Consider the following 18,881-nt stretch of genomic DNA (forward strand, 5'->3'; position numbering starts at 1 on the left):
GGTCAGCTGTTCTGGCTGCCGCCCAGAGTTCTGGACTTCTGTGGTGGGCACTGCCAGCTTTCACCATTTGCCCTCCTGACCCTAGGCTGAGAGCCAGCAGTCTGTGGTGGAGCAGAACATATCAGAGGGGCAGCGAATGTAAAGGATCAGGTGCCTCTCAGCCCTGGGCTGCCCACTGAGAGTGCCCTCTGCTCAGACCTCACCCGCTGCAGGGGCAGGGGTCTTGCTGCTCAGAGCAGGGCTACTGTTCCAGCACCTTTAGGGCCCGTGGGTGATAGCCCCTGCCTCTGCTGCCCATAGCTGCCAAGCCCACCTCTCTCCCACCTCCCCGGGGCAGTGTCCTCCATCCCAGGAGGTGAGGGGCAGGGAGACCGAGAGCGGCTGTCTTACCATGACCAGAGCAGGGTCTTCTCCAGAGTAGGGGATCTTGGCCCCAGGACTAGGCGGCAGCTGTGGAGCAGGAGGCTCCACACGCGGATGACAGGTGACAGAGGAAGTGAGAAGCTTTGAACAGCCACCTCGCTCCCTCGCTCACCCAGGGGGAGCAGACGGGGTGCGGATGAGTCAGAGAGTATTTGCATGGGCTCATGGCAGGCAGCCCCTCACTCCTTCCTGTTTCCACTCCTCCTCAGAAGGCCGCCTCCTCACGTGGGTTCCACACCTGTGCCTGTGGAAGCCCACCACCAGCTCAGCGAGGTATCTGATGGCAGGGCAGCTCCTGTCGGGATCTACCCCCACCCCACCTCCGTGCATCCCTGCTCTCCAATCCCTGGAAGACTCCTTCACCTTCACACCTGAGCCCTGGGACCCTCGCACACTTGTGTCCTCAGCACTGTGGCCACCCCGTGAACCTCTCTCCCCAGCCGTGTAGGGACAGCAGGCTGTGACTGCACCTGCCTGCCCACAGCCTAGCCACCTCTGCTGGGAACAGGAACTGTTCTTCTGCACCTCTGGCTCCCCTGGCGCCATCATAGCACAGGGACTGCAGCCCCCCCTTCGGCTTAGGTTGCTTCTTTGCCTGGACCCCTCCCTCCCCCCCGCCCAGCCAGCTCTGGAAGCTTCACTTGTACCCTCTGCTCACGACCTGCACTACCCATTGACTCTGGCCTGAACCCAAGTTGTCACCACCTCCTCTCAACTGCCCCACCCATGCTGTCATGCCTCACAGCCTCCCGAGGGACTACACAGACCTACTGGTGCCTGCAGTTGCTTCCCTACTCAGACCCCTCCAATGCTGCCACTGCAATCCACACGACAGCTGCCAGGGTCTTCCATGCTGTTGCCTGGACGGCCATGCCCTCTCCTGCTCAGGGTCTTTGAGTGTGCTGGTGCCGCTCTCTGAAAGTACCTTCCCCACACTCTCAGAGGGCCCCTTCCTTCAGCTTCTCAAAGGTGGGGTCTTCTCTTTGCACCCCCAGGACCCAGGACAGTGTTAGACACACACTTGGTGCTTAGCTTTTGCTCAGTCTCTGGGTTCCCCGCCGTACTCAGCGCTAAGCAGGCGGAGAGGAAAGGAGTTTCTGAACAAAGGCTGAATGGGGGTGGAGGGCAACAAGGTAGCCTGGTGGCTGAATCCTCACCTTGCATGCACCAGCATCCCATATGGGCACCGGTTTGTGTCCCAACTGCTCCACTTCCCATCCAGCTCCCTGCTTATGGCCTGGGAAAGCAGTCAAGGACGGCCCAAAGCCTTGGGTACTTGCACCATGTGGGAGAACCAGAAGAGGCATTTGGTTGCAGATCAGCTCAGCTCTGGCTGTTGTGGCCATTTTGCAGGCATGAATTAGTGGATGTAAGATTCTTTTCTCTGTCTCTCCTTCTCTCTGTAAATGTTTTTTTCCAGGGCCCAATGTGGTAGCCTAGTGCCTAAAGTCCTTGCTTTGCATGCGCCGGGATCCCTTATAGGTGCTGGTTTATGTTTTGGCAGCCCCATTTTCCATCCAGCTCCCTGCTTGTGACCTGGGAAAGCAGTCGAGGACAGCCCAAGGCTTTGGGACCCTGCACCCATGTGGGAGACCCGGAAGAGGTTCCTGGTTCCCAGCTTCGGATCGGCATAGCATTGGCCGTTGTGCTCACTTGGGGAGTGAATCATCAGACAGAAGGTCTTCCTCTCTGTCTCTCCTCCTCTCTGTATATCTGACCTTCCAATAATAAATAAATAAATATTTTTTAAAAATTAAAAAAATAAAATTCAAAAAATGGGGAGACTTTAAAAAAAGGTGAAAAGAGGGAAGGAAGGAGGGGTGAACAGGGCAAAGCAGGGCTTCCATCTGCTGCTCCACGGCTGCCTCCGGGTGAGCGCCGGGCCTCCAGCTAGCTCAGAGCAGCTGCAGCCATGGTGCTGTCCCCTGCTTATGTGGGGTCCAGGGTTGGGGATGGGTGAGAGAAAGCCTTTTCTAGACCTGTGAGGGTCCCAGCTCTGCCCTCTGCAACCCCAGGGGCTTCTCCAGGGAGGTGCTGGCATGTGGGTTAAGCTGCTGCTTAGACATCAATATCCTACTTAGGAATGCGTGTTTGAGTCTCAGCTGTTCCACTTGCGTTCACCTCCCTGCTTGCTATGCTTGGGCCCCTGCTACCCACGGGAGACCTGAATGAAGCTCCTGGATCCCGACTTTGGTCTTGCCCAGCCCTGGCTGATGCAGCCATCGGGGGAGTGAATGAGCAGACAGAAGATCTCTGTAACTCTTTCAAATAAACAAATCAACTTTTTAAAATACAAATCAAATTTAGAAACAAGAATTAAGGCTCTGGGGAGGGCCTCTGCCTCTTGGGTTACGAGAATTAACCCCAGAAGTGCACGGTTGACCACACAGGAGGGGCCGCCCCACACTGTACAGAGGCACAAAGGAGAACCCCAAGCCAGAGTTAAGACTTTCCCACGGCCCCAACAGACCGCCTACCTCCTGCAGCCAGGCCCTTGAGGGTAGGCAGGTCCCTGGGGGAAGCTCACGCCCCACAGAGCACCTTGCATACACCCTGGATGGAGCCCTGCCACGCCCCCCATCAGTCCTGTGGGAGCTGAGCCTGCTTCCTTCTAGAGTTAAGAGGCACTTGGTCGAGGAAGGGTGGCAAGGGAAGAGGTGGGCACTGCTGTAGTGTAGCAGGTTAAGCCTCTGTCTGAGGCCCCCAACATTCTGTATGGGTTCCCATCCAAGTCCTGGTTGCTCCACTTCTGGTCCTACTCCCTACTTATGGCCTGGGAAGGCAGATGGAAGATGGCCTAAGCAGTTGGACCCCTGAACCCAAGTGGGAGATCTGGAGGATGCTCTTGACTCCCAGCTTTGGACAGGCCCAGCTCTGGCCATAGCAGCCATTTGAGAGGTGAAACAGTGGACAGACGATCTCTTTGTCTCTCCTCATTCTGTAACTGCCTTTCAAATAAAAACAAATCTTTTTTTTTCCCCCCTAAGATTTTATTTAAAGCCCATATGGGACGCTAGCACTTGCGGATGAAGGATTAGCCTGTTGAGGCATGGTACCAGCCCCAGAACAAAACTTGTAACTTGACTGGGATGATGTAGATTATGTAGTTTGGGGTCTTGGGACAGGCAGGAACACCCATGTCCCTTATCACGAGGGAGTGCTGACCACAGAAACAGAAACGGATGCCTCCAACTTTGAAGACAGAAGAGGGGCCACCCAGCAGGGCAGGCAGGCAAGCAGGTGCCGAGCCAAGGCTGTGTTGAGGACAGTGAGATCTGGGACTGGAGAGGCACCTGCACTGCAGGCCTCCACAGCTCTGAGGAGTAAGCGTGCCATGGCGCTCCCTGGCGGGGGCTCCATCCCCCCAAGATGCAGGTCTACCCTCAGAGCCAGATGCACGTTTGGTTTAAAAATATTTTATTCTTTAGAAAATACAGCATCCAACCAGCCCACCCTGCAGTGACCCCCACCCCAGACCCCACCCCCCCCTCCTGCAGCCCAAGACTTCTTTCTGGCCTGGCTGGAGTCCCCCTCTCAGTTCCCCTGGAGGTCAGCTTTCACACCAGCCCACAGGGAGGTGGGGCAGGCCAGGCAGGGCCCCCCAGACGACATCCTGGGCACAGAGGTGAGAGGCAAGGACAGGAATGGGGAAGGGCGTCACAAAAAAGCCAGCCCTGTGGCCCCCCCCAGGCTTGTGGAGGGTGCTGGTGTGGTACCCACCGGCCCCCAGCCCCTCTGCGAGTCCCAGGCAGCTTTTCCTGGAGGGAGGGCAGAGGTAGGGAGCAGGGGCGGGTGGGCTGGCAGCTGCCCGGTCCTCACACACCAGCTCAAGCCCCAGAGGCGCCCTAGCTGTCGTCGCCGTTCTCGCCAGGGCCGCGGATGAGGCGCTTGTGACCCCGCTTGCCACCGGGGCCCTTGGGCTTGGCGAAGGCCTGCTTGAAGGCTTGCTGTTTGGGGTGCACCTCGTCATACAGGAACTCAGCTGTCAGTTCGGCCCCATCGCCGATTTCCATCTGCACGGGGCAAGGCAGGGGTGGTGGCCACAGCAGCAGGGATGCCTGCCCAATGCATGCCACCCTTGGTGGTTCCCTCGATCTCACACCCCAACTCTGGGATGCCCTCCCTGACTGTACCCTTCCCCCCCCCGGGATTACTGATGCTGGGGCCCACTGCCCTGCTCATGGGTGACTCAGGTGGTCCCTTCGGCAGGGGCGCCCAGATGAACAGCCCCAGATGGGTTCTACTCTGCTCATGACTGGGTGACAGGCCCTGGGATGCCCACCTTCTTGGAGATCTGCAGCTGGAAGTCCTGCTCCACCGAGTCCAGGAGGCGGCTCTTGCAGCTTGAGTAGAGCATGCGTTCCTTGATGCTGCACTTGTAGCCCGGCATGGAGTAGATGAAAACTGTGGGGCACAGTGGGGTGAGCCAGCTGGCCTGTGTGGCCCTCACATCCCTCGCCCCTGCCCAGCCACGGCTGCTCACCCACAGACTCCAGGGGGTCACCCTCGTGTGTGTGCTTGTAGAGGAAGAAGTGGTATCGGGCAGAGTCCCGGGGCACTCGTGCAGGCAGCTGGGCCACATCTGTGGGCTCTGTGTGTACCAGCTCAATGGTCTCCCGTTCCAGGTCCAGTTTCTGCCAGGTAGAGTAGGGGGACAGAGCACACGTGAGGGCTCCAGAGACATCAGCTCAATATGGAGCCCTCAAGCAGGACCGACCACAGCATGAGGCTGCTGGGACCACGGGATCCCATGACCCATTCGTGGGGATGGGGTAGCTCTGCAAAGCCCTGCTCATCTCTAGCCCCTTCAAAGCTCTAAGAGAAAAGGCTCTCCCAGCAGGACAGCAGAGGGGCCTTGAGGGCACACATGCCTTGGGAGGGAAGATGCACCCTGCTGGTCCTCAGGACTGGACACAGGCGAGGAGGGCCGCCTGCTGTGCCGGAGGCCTGCTCCAGCTCCCTGCTGACGGAGACCCTGGGAGGCAGCAGCAATGGCTCAGGTGGCAAGGCTCCCCTCAACTCTGTGATGCTGAGGGGCTCTTACAGATAATGGGGAGTGGGCTGGCAAAAGGAAGCTACTAATACTTCTCAAATAACTTTAAAAGTTTAAAAAGGGTCTGGGTCAAGGAGGCTTTGGAGAGGGCTGAGGGGAGTGCAGGCCCCAGGGGTGGGTGTGTGTGGAGGGCGGGATCAGAGGAGAGAGGGAGGGGAAGGAATGGCAAGGCAGAGCTGTAGGGCATCTGAGGCAGCTGGGCTGCGGGCTAGTGGCACCAGCCTGTAGGCAAGGCCAGTGTGCCCCATGGGCATGTGTCAGGGCAGGAGCAGTCACCCACCAGCTGGATGTAGTTGATGGCTTTCTGTCGGAGCTGCTGGATGGCCCGCTGGGCCTCAGGCTGCAGCGGGAAGGCGAGGCCCTGCAGGGTCTGGCGCTTGCTTTCCACGCTGATCTCAGTCTTCACCTGGTGGTACAGGGTGTTGAGGGAGGCCCTCATCCTGGAGGCAGGGTGTCACCCACCAGGCAGTGGAGGCTTGGGGGGGTTGCCAGGGATTGGGGGGGCCTCGGGCTGGGCTGCCCCACCTCGTCGATGCGGATCTGCTGCAGCTCCCTTTCAGCTGAGGTGAGCGGGGCGGGCGCCGCACAGGACGACAGGTGCTTCTGGTACCCAGCAAGGGAGAGGTCATCCTAGGGAGTGGGGAGCAGATGCAGACGCACAATGAGCACCTTGGGGTCGGCTGGAGGAAGCCCATCCAGGTCTTTAGCCCTGCCCTCTTCAGCACACAGCCTGGCTTGCTCAGTGAGCAGGCACAGCACCTGGCCAGGTGGTGACTAACCTTAACGGTCCCGAAGAGCTCATCCTTGATGTGGCCACCGCCAAACTCCTTTTTCACTGTAGCCCGTGTGGCTGCGTACAGCATCTTCAGCCGCACCTGGAGCGCAGAGGCCAAACATTGAGACTCATCTAAGCAGAGGTGCCACTTCAGGTACTTCAGGCAGGGGACCCTGGTCATTGCACTGTGCCCAAACACTCAGCAGAGGGCGCAGCGCGGTGGTGGGCCACAGCAGCACGGCTCCCGCCAGCAGGGGGAGACCTTGCCTAGCCCAACCACTCAGCTTCCAGCTGCCAGGCTGGCCCCAGCCGGGGCTCAGGCAGCCATGGGTTAGTCTAAGCACAGGGTGCCTGGCTTGCCTCAGGCTCCTAGGGGCAGGCCTGGGTCCTGTCCCCTCACATTCCCCAGGATAGGGCCTCTTACCACATTCTCCCACCTTCCCCTGCATCCCCAGGACTCACAGGGGAATTATCAGGTGACCAGGCGAGGAAGAGCCACTCGAAGCCCTGGGCATTGTGTGAGTCGAGGCGATAGAGGAGGTAGCAGGGCTGCTGGGCGTCCAGCAGCGGCAGCACAGCCCCATCATAGTCCTGGTCCCAGCGGCCCACGGGCTCCTGCGAGGCACCCAGCACGAGCTGCTCTGCGGACAGAGGTCGGGTGAGCCCGAGAGCAGCCACCGCCCTTCTTGGCCTCCCAAGGTGTACTCTGGCTGGCCACCCAGCCCACCTGCTGGCCCTGGAGTCAACGTGCTGAAGTAGGAAGCTTATTCACACATGTACACTTGCAGGTGTGTGCATACACACAAGTCACTGACAAAAAAGGCCCCATGAAGCAGCACCATATGCACGTGAGGCACCAACAGTGCAACTCCCGCTAGGACCCTGTCCTACCGGCACAGCCGCTTACTACCCAGTCACCATGGTGCCACCTCCTGCTCTCCTTGCCCCTTAGCCTGGGGCCCCAGAATCCCAGCACACCCACCCCTGCAAAACAAGTGGTGTCACAACCTATGGCCACAGGGACCTGCAGGAGCAGCCAGCAGTTGTGCTAAACTCCACACACACACACACACACACAGGGACCCTGAAAGCAACCAACTTGTTAGTGTGTGGCCCTGGGCAAAAAGGCTGAACAGGCTCCAGGCTTGGCACACACTGCCTGGCAGCTGAGCCAGCAGGTGGATAACAAACAGCAACTCACAAACGCACAGGTCTGGCCAGAGAAAAACTGAGCCAAATGGGCAACCTCCACCTGCCCAGGAATCTGCTTACCTGGCTACCAGGGCCTCCTGATGGGGGCAAGGGCACCAGGTGCCCAGGAGCCTGGCATGCCAGGCTGGCAGGCCCAGCCAGGATCAGAGCTGCAGCGCCTGCCTACACTGAGCTAGCTGATTTGGATCACAGGCTAAGTGCACTCGATGGCACTCTCAACTTCGCCTGTTCACATGGCCACCTTCGGAATTTTCCATAAGGAATGGAATTCCCAACTTGTCCAGGGAGGACAGTGCCTGTGCCATGCCGGGAGGGGGCGGCCCTCCTGGACACCATGCAGAGCATGCAGAGCTGGGGAAGTGCCCACCTGCTGGGTGCCTGCTGTTTCAGGTGATGGGGAGAGCTGGGGACTGCTCCTTAAGCAAGGCGAGGCCTGCACCCCCTAAAGACTCTAGCTGCCCAGCCTCCGCGGGCATCTCACTTTGTGGGCCTTTGGATGAAGCCCAGCATGGCCACGGCCCTAAAGCCTGGGCTGATTTGGCTCAGGGTGGACCTCGCTTTGAAGTAACTCAGTGCGTGAACAGCAAGCTAGGCCTGTTACAACATAGCAGCCACGGGAGGAGGGCTGCAAGGGGCATGGGGGCCCAGGCTCAAGGTCTGTTCCCCAACCCATCTCCAGGGACATCAAGATGGAGGCGCAGGAGTGCCCCAACTCCACCAGAGCCCAGTTTAGGTTCTCATTTTCAAACCTTCCCCACTTCAGGCCTTGGCTGAAGCTCCTGTAACCCCTTGCATGGCCCCGTCCGTCTGCCAGGCTTGAAGGCCCGGCCAATGCCAAGGCCCACCTGGAATTCCATTTCTGCCCTGCGAATAAGTTGTAAGAGTTCCTAGTGCCCACCACTGGGGTTCCCAAAAGGGAAGGGGCTCAGCACAATCTGGAGGTCTCTCCCCCCACCAAGAGCCAGGCTGTGAACAAATGGAGGAGGTGGCACTAGCCACATGGGGCAGTGCCAGGACCCTCACTCTGTGTCCAACCCAGTGCCCCGACTAGGTGTGTCTCACCGCGCAGCCTGTACAGAGCCCAGCAAGACCCTAGAACCAGACTCAGCTTGCTGCCCCAGCCTCAGCCAATCACACCCACTTCCCTGGGAAGCTTACTTAGCCCCCCAACTCCACCCACGACCCCGACCCAGCAGGCAGCTGAGTCCAGCCTCCACCCTGAGCCCGGACCCATTAGGGGCACTCACCGTCCTCGATGACGACTTTGATAAGCCGGATAGAGCCGGCCCGTGCCTTGGCAAAGAATTCCTTCAGCTCCTCAGTGGCTACAAGGACAAGAAACATGGTGGTGGGGGGTGGATGGTGGGCCGGGACGAGCTCAGGGCCTGCTCTGTCCCACAGGGACTGGCGATCAAGCTGGGAACTGGGTTAAATACGGCCACCACCACCCCCCATGTGACTGGGAACCTGAGACGGCCATTGAGCACAAGCTCCCAAATTTAGCAGGCAGGGGTGGCGGGCAGGCGGCCCGCTGGCTGGGATAGGCCTGTCGACAGGGTGGAGCAGGCAGGCACGGGACAGCCCACTTGGACATGGGGCAGGCTCTGGGACAAGTTGGGTTAGTCCAAGGCAACAGCTCCCCGTCTGGCCCCTGCCCCCAATGAAGGCCTAGAACAGAAGGCCTGGGATGTCGCCAGCACTGTCACATCCACAGGCAAAGAATCCCCACGGCTGTGCCCACTGTGCATGCAATGCTGTGTCCACTCACACACACACAAGCCCTGGCAGCTCCCACTCCGCCCAGCAGGTGTGAAGGTGACACCTACCACGTGGATGTGACACACAGGAGCACACACGCAATCACGAGGGACATGCATGTCTGGAGAGGCGTGCGCACACACGGATCCCCGACAGCCACGGGGCTGAGGGACACATGCAGCTGAGAGGATCTACACGGCCGACACGCAGACACCTGTGTGTATGACACGCATACACACGCCCAGTCAGGCTGCGGAGGGGGCCTGGGGGACACCTGGATGGTAGCTGAGGGACTTCATCCTGGTCTTTGGGACATCAGAGGGTACAGAGGGGTAAGGCTGGGGTTGGCAGGAGTGAGGGCACTGTGGGAAGTCACGAACCCACCAGTGGACAGGGAGACCAAGGCCAAGTACAAAAGGGCCCTGTGTGGGTCTCTGGGTGAGCAAGGCCAGGCCAGCGCGACCTTGAGGTGGCCCAGAGATGGGGTGAAGTGGACAGGGACACAGCTGGAGGACTTAGGTCAGAGAATATTTATAGGGCCTGGAGTGGGCAGCTCGGAGGCGGGGGCACCTCTAGGCAAACAAACTCAGGCAAACAAACTCCTCAGGTGGCCTCCTTGTGAGGGACCCAGGGCCAGAGCCCACAGCCCTTGGGGATTCATGGGGGCACCACGGGAACAGTCCCCATCTGCAGACCTCACCACCCAAGGCTCTGAGCCTGGAGCTCTGAGACCCTGATCTCTGTGAATTTGAACCCCAACTAGGACAAGTGGCTAGCACGCTAACAAAAAGGGAGAAAGATGGCGGCCTCTCTTGGTAACAAGCAATTTCTGCTGCTATGACAGCAGGGAGGGCAGTGATGCCAAGGTGCTTTCCCAGGGGAGAGGCAGGCCAGCCCCTTCTAGTCTTACCAGGGCAAACTGACACGCAGGCAGGGGCCGAGACCCTGCTTTGTACACCCCCTTGGCCATCAATAATCCAGAGCCCAGGCTGGGACATCCGAGCCGTCATCATCAATGATTCACCAGCTACCACCACCCCTGCCCGCAGCAGCCCCTCCTCCAGCAAGCCTTGGGTTACAGGGCCCTCCCGTGCCCAAGGTCCCAGGTCAGCAGGACACGGCTGACACCTGCTCCTCCAGGGCGGCCTCTCCCGCCACCTCCCCAGGCCAGACACAGAAAAGGAATGGGCTGCTCACAGCTGTGAGGAGGGCCAGGGGGACAGCCCATCCCGTACAGGCTGGCAATGAGGCCAGGCACTGGTCACAGCACCTGCCAGCTGCCGGGGCAGGCACCAGCCAACTTCCTGGATCTCCTCCTGGCGGGAGGCAGCAGCTCTGACCACACACCCGGGGAAAGCAGGGGCAGTTCCCTCCTGTGGGAGCTGAGTAACATAGCTGCCCCCTCCTGGCCCCGCAGGAGACAGATGACCCACCTGGCCTGGCTGGCCATGATCCAGGTCCCTGCCTTCCCCAGATCTTGGGCTGTAGGGGTGGGGCCCAGGCATGGGCGGAGTCTGGGAAACCCTCTCTTGGCAGTGCAGCCACCAAGTGGCCACAGTGGCAAGGCTGGGATTCAGGTGGTCAGGCAGGTCGATGGCGCTGGCCAGCATGGGCAGGGTATGTTGCTGCAGCACGAGGAATGGCTGGCAGCCAAACCACCAGGCTGTCTGTGCAAGCTGCCTGGGCCTTGCCCACAGACCAGAGAGCCTCATCAGGCTTGGGGACAAGGAGATTTGGGCAGGGTCAGGGCTCCTGGCTGCTACTTCTCTCTCAGCCTGCCCAAGGAGGAACTATGCACCCCTCTCGCCAACCCAGGGTGCTGCTCTGGGTTAGAAAAGCTTTAGGGGAGAGGGGGTGCACGCTGGCCTGCATTCTCCAGTGCCGGGACCCTCTCTGCAAACCTCCCTCTCTTAAAACTTCCCTGCTTCCAGCCAGGGCTAAGACCTCGGACCCCTGGATGGGGCACACTCTGAAAAAAAAATGAGTTCAGAGGCCAAGGTCAGACCAGGGACTCTCCCCATCCTGCTTAAAGGATCTAGGTTTTCCCCAGCCTGGCCTGAGAGGACATATGAGGATCCTGGAAGGTCAAGAGCCTCCTGCACACAGGTACACACACGCAAGCCATGGACACGTCCAGTATTCAGAGCCATGGTATGTCCAGATGACAGAAAGCGGCGCCTCGCTGGAGATGCCCACAGCCCTGCGCACCCTGGCAGGAAACGGATGTCTAAGGTGGTCCTCTTGCCGCCTGCAGGCTGCATTCAAATAGCCGCTGAGTGCATGACCACGACTGACCCTGGCTGTGCACGAGCAAGCCACGCACAGGCCAGCTCACATAGGACTGCTGGCGGAAGACGTGCCCATGCATGTACGCCCACCCACCCCCCAAGCAAAAAGGAACACGAATAACCCAGATGGGCACATCCGCCCCCAAGCCGGCACAGCTGTGCTCGCGCGAGTACTCCCACTCCTAGCCAAGTACAGCGAGTCCCCCACTCCCCCACCCGTGCCCACCCCAGGAGACCCGCGGCTGCAAAAGGAAACAGGAAGCATCCCTCAGCTGATGCCCCGCGGGGGAGGAGCAAGGAGCTGAGAAAGTCGGGGAGCCGCGACCCGGGGGTCCCCTTGCCCACCCGCGCTCCGCCCTCACCGTGGATGCCCGTCTGGTGCGCCATGGCTCGGCGCTCCGCTGCGTCCGCGCCGTCGGAGCCCTCGGCTTGGCCCTGACCCCGCTTCGCTGCCTGGACCGGGAGGAGGAGGAAACGAGGAGGAGGAGGCGCAGCCGGAGGAGGAGGAGGATGTGGCGGCGGCTGCCGAGCCTCGCGCAGCTTCCCGGGCGGTGCCGCAGGACCCGCCCCCAGCGACGCCCCGCCCCCGACGGGCGAGGCCGCGAGGGGCGGGGACTCGGGGTTGCGCGTGCGCACTTTGGGTGTGGGAGTCGGGGCGTGCGCGCACGTGTGTGCGTGCGTGCCTCCGTGGGCGCGGAGGGGTCTGTGTGTGTCTGTGTGTGTGTGTGTGAGTCGGCGAGTCAGGTCATTGTGGAACGCGCTGAACTCGGGGGTCTGTTGGGGATGGGGAGGCATATCCGTGTATGGACACCCGGCCAGGGGAGTCGGGGCCGCTGTGGGCCCGCGCGTGTGTGACCGGCGAGAGGGTCTGTGTGGGGGTGCGCGTGCGTGCGCGCGCCCGCGGGCCGTCGCTGCCTCAACACCTCTCGTCGGCTGGTCAATGCTGACAGGCCAGGCTGGACAGTTAGTGATGGAGCAGTGTGGGGGGCCACGAGGGCTGCTGAGCAGAGAAGCTGAGAGACTTGGAGGAGCAGGGGAATTGTGGCCAGGTTCCTCGTGGAACATCCTGGGGAGCAGAACAAAGGGGAAGTTCTCTGAGAAGAGGCTCGCGGAGTGTGAAGGAGGGTTTGGCCAAGGAATGACTGTCCACGGCCCTGTTGGCCTGCCAGTGCTGTGCCTGCCTGCTGCCCAACAGCCATGAACATGTTACTGAGACAGGCTGACCCCAGTCAGTGAGCAAGATGAGCCGAGGCCATGTTTTTGGCTCTGGGGGTTGTGGAGACATGACGGGTGGCCTGCTTGGAGTCGGCCCCTCTTTTGTCCCCTCAGGGCAGCGTGGGGACCTCTGCGCCCCCCATGAGGACTCTGAGCATCTCATCTCCTGAGAGAGTACTGAGAACTGGGTGGCCTGCAGCCATCATCACCCCCGGTCCTCAGTGGCAAACAAAGCAGATTGAGTTGATTGTACTTATTGGAAAGGCTCCAATCCATTGGTTCATTCCTCAAAAGCCCACAGAGGTCAAGGCTAAGGCAGGAACTTAAACCTCCACCCTCACAGGTGGCGTCGCCAGGATCCAAATACTTGAGCTATGCACCTGTTCCCTCACACCAGCAAGATGTAAAGTAGGTGAAACTTGAACCCTGGGCCTTCTCGTAGGATATGTGCGCATCCCCAGCAATATCTTCACGATGTCTTTCAAATGGCTGCACTTCACCATGGTAAGTAAAGCTGTGTGTCCCTACAGCTGGCCCGCAGGGACGCTGGGCACAGGGGACTCCCTATCCCCACATCACCCTCACCCCCTCTCCCCACCTCCAACCCTACGGGGCCAGGTCTGGTGACACAGACTCTCAAGGTCCCACAGATCCCCAAAGAGACTTGACTTTCCAAAGCCAAGAATTACCCAGTAAATAAGGTCATGTTCCCTGTGAAACATGAACTGTGACAAGGCAAGAATGACTGGTGGCATACCTTACCCATGAGGCCTCTGGTGCCTGGCTGACTCCCCCACCCAGCTCTTTATGCTTTTATTGTGATCCGATACATGCATTTGTAGGTTTAAAAAATTATTTTTATTTTGAAAGGCAAACTTTTCATAGATTTATTTATTTTTTAATTGTATAAATTTTATTTTTGATAATTTCTACATATTTGATTAAGGTGCCAAGGATCAAGAGTTAAAGGAAAGTAGGTAAGACTGTTGTTTTCACATTCTTTTTTTTCTTTGCTGTATCTGGGGGAGGGTAGAGATAAGGGGAGAAGTCATACCCAGCCTCCCACCATCCCAGGGTCCCCAGTGTGCGGCATGCTCCAAGGGTCCTGCTGAAGTTGTTTTGATAGTTCAGCAGTTCTAAATTACTGCCAATCTTGCCACTCTAATCGCTCTTGAAGTCTCTCCAGACTCCACTGGCTGATATAGTCCACCTTAGAGTCTGTTTGCCAGGTATTCACTGCCATCTCTTAGCTGGGGTAGTTGATCCATGTGTTCTGTCCTCTGTCTTCTGTTGTGGTACCAGGTGTCCTCTGCAGGATCCAGTATACTTCCATATCCTCCATGTGCACCTAGTTATGCTGTCCACTGCTCCATCTAAGCCACTGAGGAGGCCCAGCTCTGATACATGCATTCCATGGTCAGACCATGAAACCTTCAATTTTTGCCATGGTTGGAATCCTGAGTCCAGTGATTCAGTTGGGGGGATTCCCAAAGAAACTACATCTGAGGTGATCCCAGACTGATTCTTTTTTTTTTTTAATGATTTATTTTTATTATTTTTTTTTCATTGGAAAGGCGGATATACAGAGAGGAGAGACAGAGAGGAAGATCTTCCGTCCGATGATTCACTCCCCAAGTGAGCGCAACGGGCCGATGCTATGCCGATCCGAAGCCAGGAGCCTCTTCCGGGTCTCCCACACGGGTGCAGGGTCCCAAAGCATTGGGCCGTCCTCGACTGCTTTCCCAGGCCACAGGCAGGGAGCTGGAAGGGAAGCGGGGCTGCCGGGATTAGAACCGGCGCCCATATGGAATCCCGGGCGTGCTAGGCGAGGACCTTTAACCATTTGCGCCACCGCGCCGGGCCCCCAGACTGATTCTTGTGTGTGCATGCCAATTCAGGGTCAGGTACAGTCCGGCGCTCAAATCAGCCTACTTGCACACTGTTAGTTGCAATTGCTGGGTCAGTTGTCTCCAGCCTTGTCTTCTATGCAAACTAATGGGTGTTGCAGTCCAGCCTGATCCTGCGCACCATACACTCGGCCCCCATGCAAACCAGTGGGAGTTGTAGCCTAGTTGGAGTGACCCACAATAACCCCCACCAGGCCCGCCCTCTGCTCTGGTTCCTGTGCTTGCCAGTATGTACAGCAGACTAGTCCAGTCTGTCTCACATCCCATTCAGCTCTCATACATGTCAGTGGGCATTGAAGCCTAACTCAACACAACCAGCCCCCCTATCCAGCCCACCCATATGCCTGCGGGTGCCACTCTGCCTAGCCATGCCTGCCCTACTTCTGCTTCTCATGCTCACCAGTGGGAATGGCAACCCAAGAGGGAGCTGCCCACTGTTTTTCCTAATGGACCCACTCCTGGATCTTGCACTCTCCAGGTGATTCTGCAGTTTAGCTTGACAGAGTTCCCCGCTCCCTGGCCCCGTGCCAGCATCTGCTAGCTGATGCTGTGGCAAAACCCAACCAGTGCTCACCCACTCTGGCTTATTCATGCACGAGTAGGTTCAGTCTGCCCAGCCTGGCTTATCTCTAATTCAGCTTATGTGCAGGCTAACAGGTATTGTAGCCCTGTCTGCCTGGTCTGCTTCCATCACAGCTCTCATGCTCACCAGTGGGAATAGTGGCCCAGCAGGGAAACTCCCTGTAGCACCCCTACTGGGTTTGCCCGCTCTCCCTGGATCTTTTTTTTTCCCTCTCCCTCAGGTCTTACATGTGCTGATTGGGCGCTACGGTCCAGTCTGGCATGGTCCACCTCACCTCAGCATTTTCTAGTGGATGCTGTAGCCTGGCTCGGCCAGGTCTGCCCCCAAGTTCCAGCTAACACTGGTGGGGGCTACAGCCTAGCCAGCCCAGCCAGCCCCCAATCCTGGCCCTAATGTAAGCTGGTTGGTATTGTGGCCTGATCTGGCATGACCCACACACCATTCTTGTTCTCAGATTTGCCATCAGGTGATATGAACTGGCCCAGCCTGGCTCGCCCCAGACCTGAGCTAAAGGTAAGCCCATGGGTACTGTAACCTGGCCTGGGCTGGGCTGGGCTGGGCTGGGCTGCTCCTTTTCTTGGTTCTTGCACTCACCTACAGAGACTGTGTCCCAACAGAGTTCCCCAAGCTCCTTCATCAGAACCTCTCCCAATGACAGATCTCGCGCACACCTGTGGGTACATGGGCTAGCCCTACTTAATCCATCTCCTGTCCTAGCAGTAACAGTGGCCTTTCCTGACTGGCCCTCACCCATTCTGGTTCTTACTGTTGGGTGCTACAGCCCAGCCAAGCCTAGTTCACACTCAGACACAGCTCACACATGGCTCGGCAGGAACAGAGACCTAGCCCAGCCCATCCTATACCCACTCTGGTTCTCACGATCACCAGTGAATGCTGGAGTCTAGCCCAGTTTGGCACATCCCAGGCCCAGTCCACACTGGTGGTCAGCCATGTTCCATGCTAACAAGCCCAACCCAGGACTCCCATATGGGCTTGTGCATCAGTCTGACCCATAAAGATCTTCAGGTCTCTCCCCTCCAAAACACCAGGTCTCATTCCCCTCACTTACCTGCAAGTACAGTGGCCCTGTCGTTGGATGTCCCTCAGGATTCATTCCTCATTTACATGTACAGTGGCCTTATTCATGGATGTCCATTCCATACCCCTAAGATCCCAGAAATCACTGCTGGGTGGCCAGCAGGCAAAGCTCAGCACCAGTTGGTACTATGGCCACCCACAAGCCCAGTACCTTCCTCCAACCCTAGCAGTGGTGAATTGGGAGCTAGGATCCCTAGCAGGAAGCCTGGCCGGGCATGGGTTTCCCCAGCCACAGCCAAATAAATGGCTGAGGGATCCAGACACCTGCCCACTGTGCAGACTTACCTGAACTCGACTGTAGATTTATTTTTATTGGAAAGATTTACAGAGGAGAGATATAAAGATCTTCGGTCTGCTGGTTTACTCCCCAAGTGGCCACAACAGCTGAAGCTGAACTGATCTGAATGAAGCCAGGATTTCTCCCAGGTCTCCCATGCAGGTGCAGGGTCCCAAAACTTTGAGATGTCCTCCTCTGCCTTTCTAGGCCACAAGCAGGGAGCTGGATGGGAAGTGGAGCAGCCAGGACATGAACAGGTGTCCATGTGGGATGTTGGCACCACAGGGCAGAGGATTAGCTTGCTGTGCCACTCCACCAGCCCTCATTTGTGTGTTTTAATTGTCTTTTTTCCATGTATAGTTTGCCCCTGCTGTCTCCTTAGTGTTTAGAATGAGGCCGGGCCTCAGCAGGCTGTTTATTAATTGCTGAATCAGCAGGCATGGTGCATGACCCATCAGTCTTCTTGTGGCACATGTAACTGCCTTCTGGGCAGATTTCATTCTCCAGACAGCCCCTGAGGAAAGTGTTGCTGTCTGCACTTTACTGATGAAGATTGAGGTTTGGGAAGACTGGAGTAATTGGGTCAAGGTCATGTGGTGATGAGTATAGCCGAGAACTTTTGTTTCCTGTACGCGAGAAGTTGGAGCAGTGAGCAGGGTTGCAGCACAGTGGGCTGAGCTGCTACCTAAGATGGCCTGCCTCCCCCGTACGGACTCATCTGAGTTGCAGCCCTTCTGCTTCAGGTCCTGTTTCGTGCTCATGTGCCTGGGAAGGCAGCAGCTGGTGGCCCACGTCCTTGAGTCCCTGCCATCCCTGTGAGCAACTTGGGGGTTGTGCTGGACACCTTGCCAAGTCCAACTGGCAGGCATTTGGGGAGTGAAACTGAAGATGGAAGTTCTCTCCCTCTCTCTGCCTTTCAAATAAAATGAAAAAAACAAAAATAAAGTGACTTGGCTTCCCGCTGAGATCTTGTGTCAGGGGGAGGGTCAGAAAGCTGCGAACACACGGCTCCTCCCATGAGTCAGGGCTGGGCTGGGCCCCCAGAGCAGGCTGGGTACCCTTTCTTTTTGATGTTTCTCAGCAGTGTCAGTAGTTGAAATGATTAGAGCAGTTTTTTCCAAGCAGGGAAGATGTCAATGTTTAAAAAAGTAAACTACTGAAAAAAGGAGAGCAGTTTGTACAATCTTGGAGTTGGGGTGAGGCCTTCTGAGTACATCACCAAGCCTAGCTAGCACAGGAGACAACACGAGTAGGTGTTTGGTCTCGAGGTCGAGATGTGGGTTGGATCCCCGCCTCTCACATTGCAATGCCTGGTGTGAGTGCTGGCTCTGGCTTCCGATTCCAGCTTCTGCAAGGCAGCAGGCTTAAAGCCAGTGTCCTTTATATACAAAGAGCTCTCATAATCAAAGAAAAAGACATGCAGAGGTAGGCTCAGGTAAAATTGCTGCTTGGTTCCCCTTCATCTCATACTAGAGTGCCAGGTTTGAGTCCCAGCTACTCTATTTCCGATTTCCTTTCTTGTTAGTGCATTGTCTTGGATAAGCAGATGAGGCTCATGTGCTTGGATCCTCAGCTAGCCGTGTGGGAGACCCAGGCATGGAGTTGCAGGCTCCTGGCCTTGTGCAGTCATAGCTCTTACAGGCATCTGAGGAGGGCACTCACAGATGGAAGACCTTGCTGTCTCTCCACCCTTCAAGTCGATATAAAGATAAATGTATACACTTTAAAAGATCAGTGGCCCAGGAGAAAATAAGGGAGAGGATACCAAGAGACTGATCCACAGGAAAAGGCACACAGATGATGTCTAGGAAGGGTGCTTATCCTAAGAGAAATGGAAGGTAAACAAGATGTGTGGGCTGATGGAATAGAATTCAGACTTTGAGGGCCTGGGGTGCCATAACCTAGAGGCTGAAGTCCTCCCCTTACATGCCTGAGATCCCATATGGGTGCTGGTTTGTGTCCAGGTTGTTCACTTCCCATCCAGCTCCCTGCTTGGCCACTTGAGAAGTGAACCAGCAGATGGAAAATCTTTTTCTCTGTATCTCCTTCTCTCTGTGAATGTGACTTTCCAATAAAAATAAACATCTTAAAAAAAAATTCAGATTTTGAAGGCCTTAAAGCCCTTAACGTCTGAGTGTGAGGAGTTGTCTGTCTGCCTAGAATCCTGTGACAGGTCTCAGGTCATGCCTTCTTTGGGAAACTTTCTTCTATCCCTCAGCATCAAGCCCCAGCAACCAGGACCTTTCCCTTCCTTGCACTGTGGCCCCATGGGCAGGTGCCTACCTGGCCTGA

General features: G+C 57.4%; 1 protein-coding gene across 1 annotated transcript; it reads right to left on the reverse strand.

Moving 5' to 3' along the window:
• Positions 1-3,823: 3,823 nt before the first annotated feature.
• Positions 3,824-12,028, reverse strand: TWF2 (twinfilin actin binding protein 2). The gene is made up of 9 exons (XM_040994584.1): positions 11,872-12,028; positions 8,711-8,788; positions 6,714-6,892; positions 6,256-6,351; positions 6,002-6,106; positions 5,757-5,882; positions 4,907-5,057; positions 4,706-4,827; positions 3,824-4,436 (listed from the first exon to the last, which is right to left on the reverse strand). The coding sequence occupies exons 1-9, from the start codon at positions 11,894-11,896 to the stop codon at positions 4,269-4,271; spliced, it is 1,050 nt and encodes a 349-aa protein (XP_040850518.1). The 5' UTR covers positions 11,897-12,028; the 3' UTR covers positions 3,824-4,268.
• Between the last annotated feature and the right edge of the window lie 6,853 nt (positions 12,029-18,881).

Source organism: Ochotona curzoniae, unplaced genomic scaffold, assembly GCF_017591425.1.
Source record: "Ochotona curzoniae isolate NIBS_2020 unplaced genomic scaffold, NIBS_Ocur_1.0 contig_908, whole genome shotgun sequence".
Taxonomy (NCBI): Eukaryota; Metazoa; Chordata; class Mammalia; order Lagomorpha; family Ochotonidae; genus Ochotona; species Ochotona curzoniae.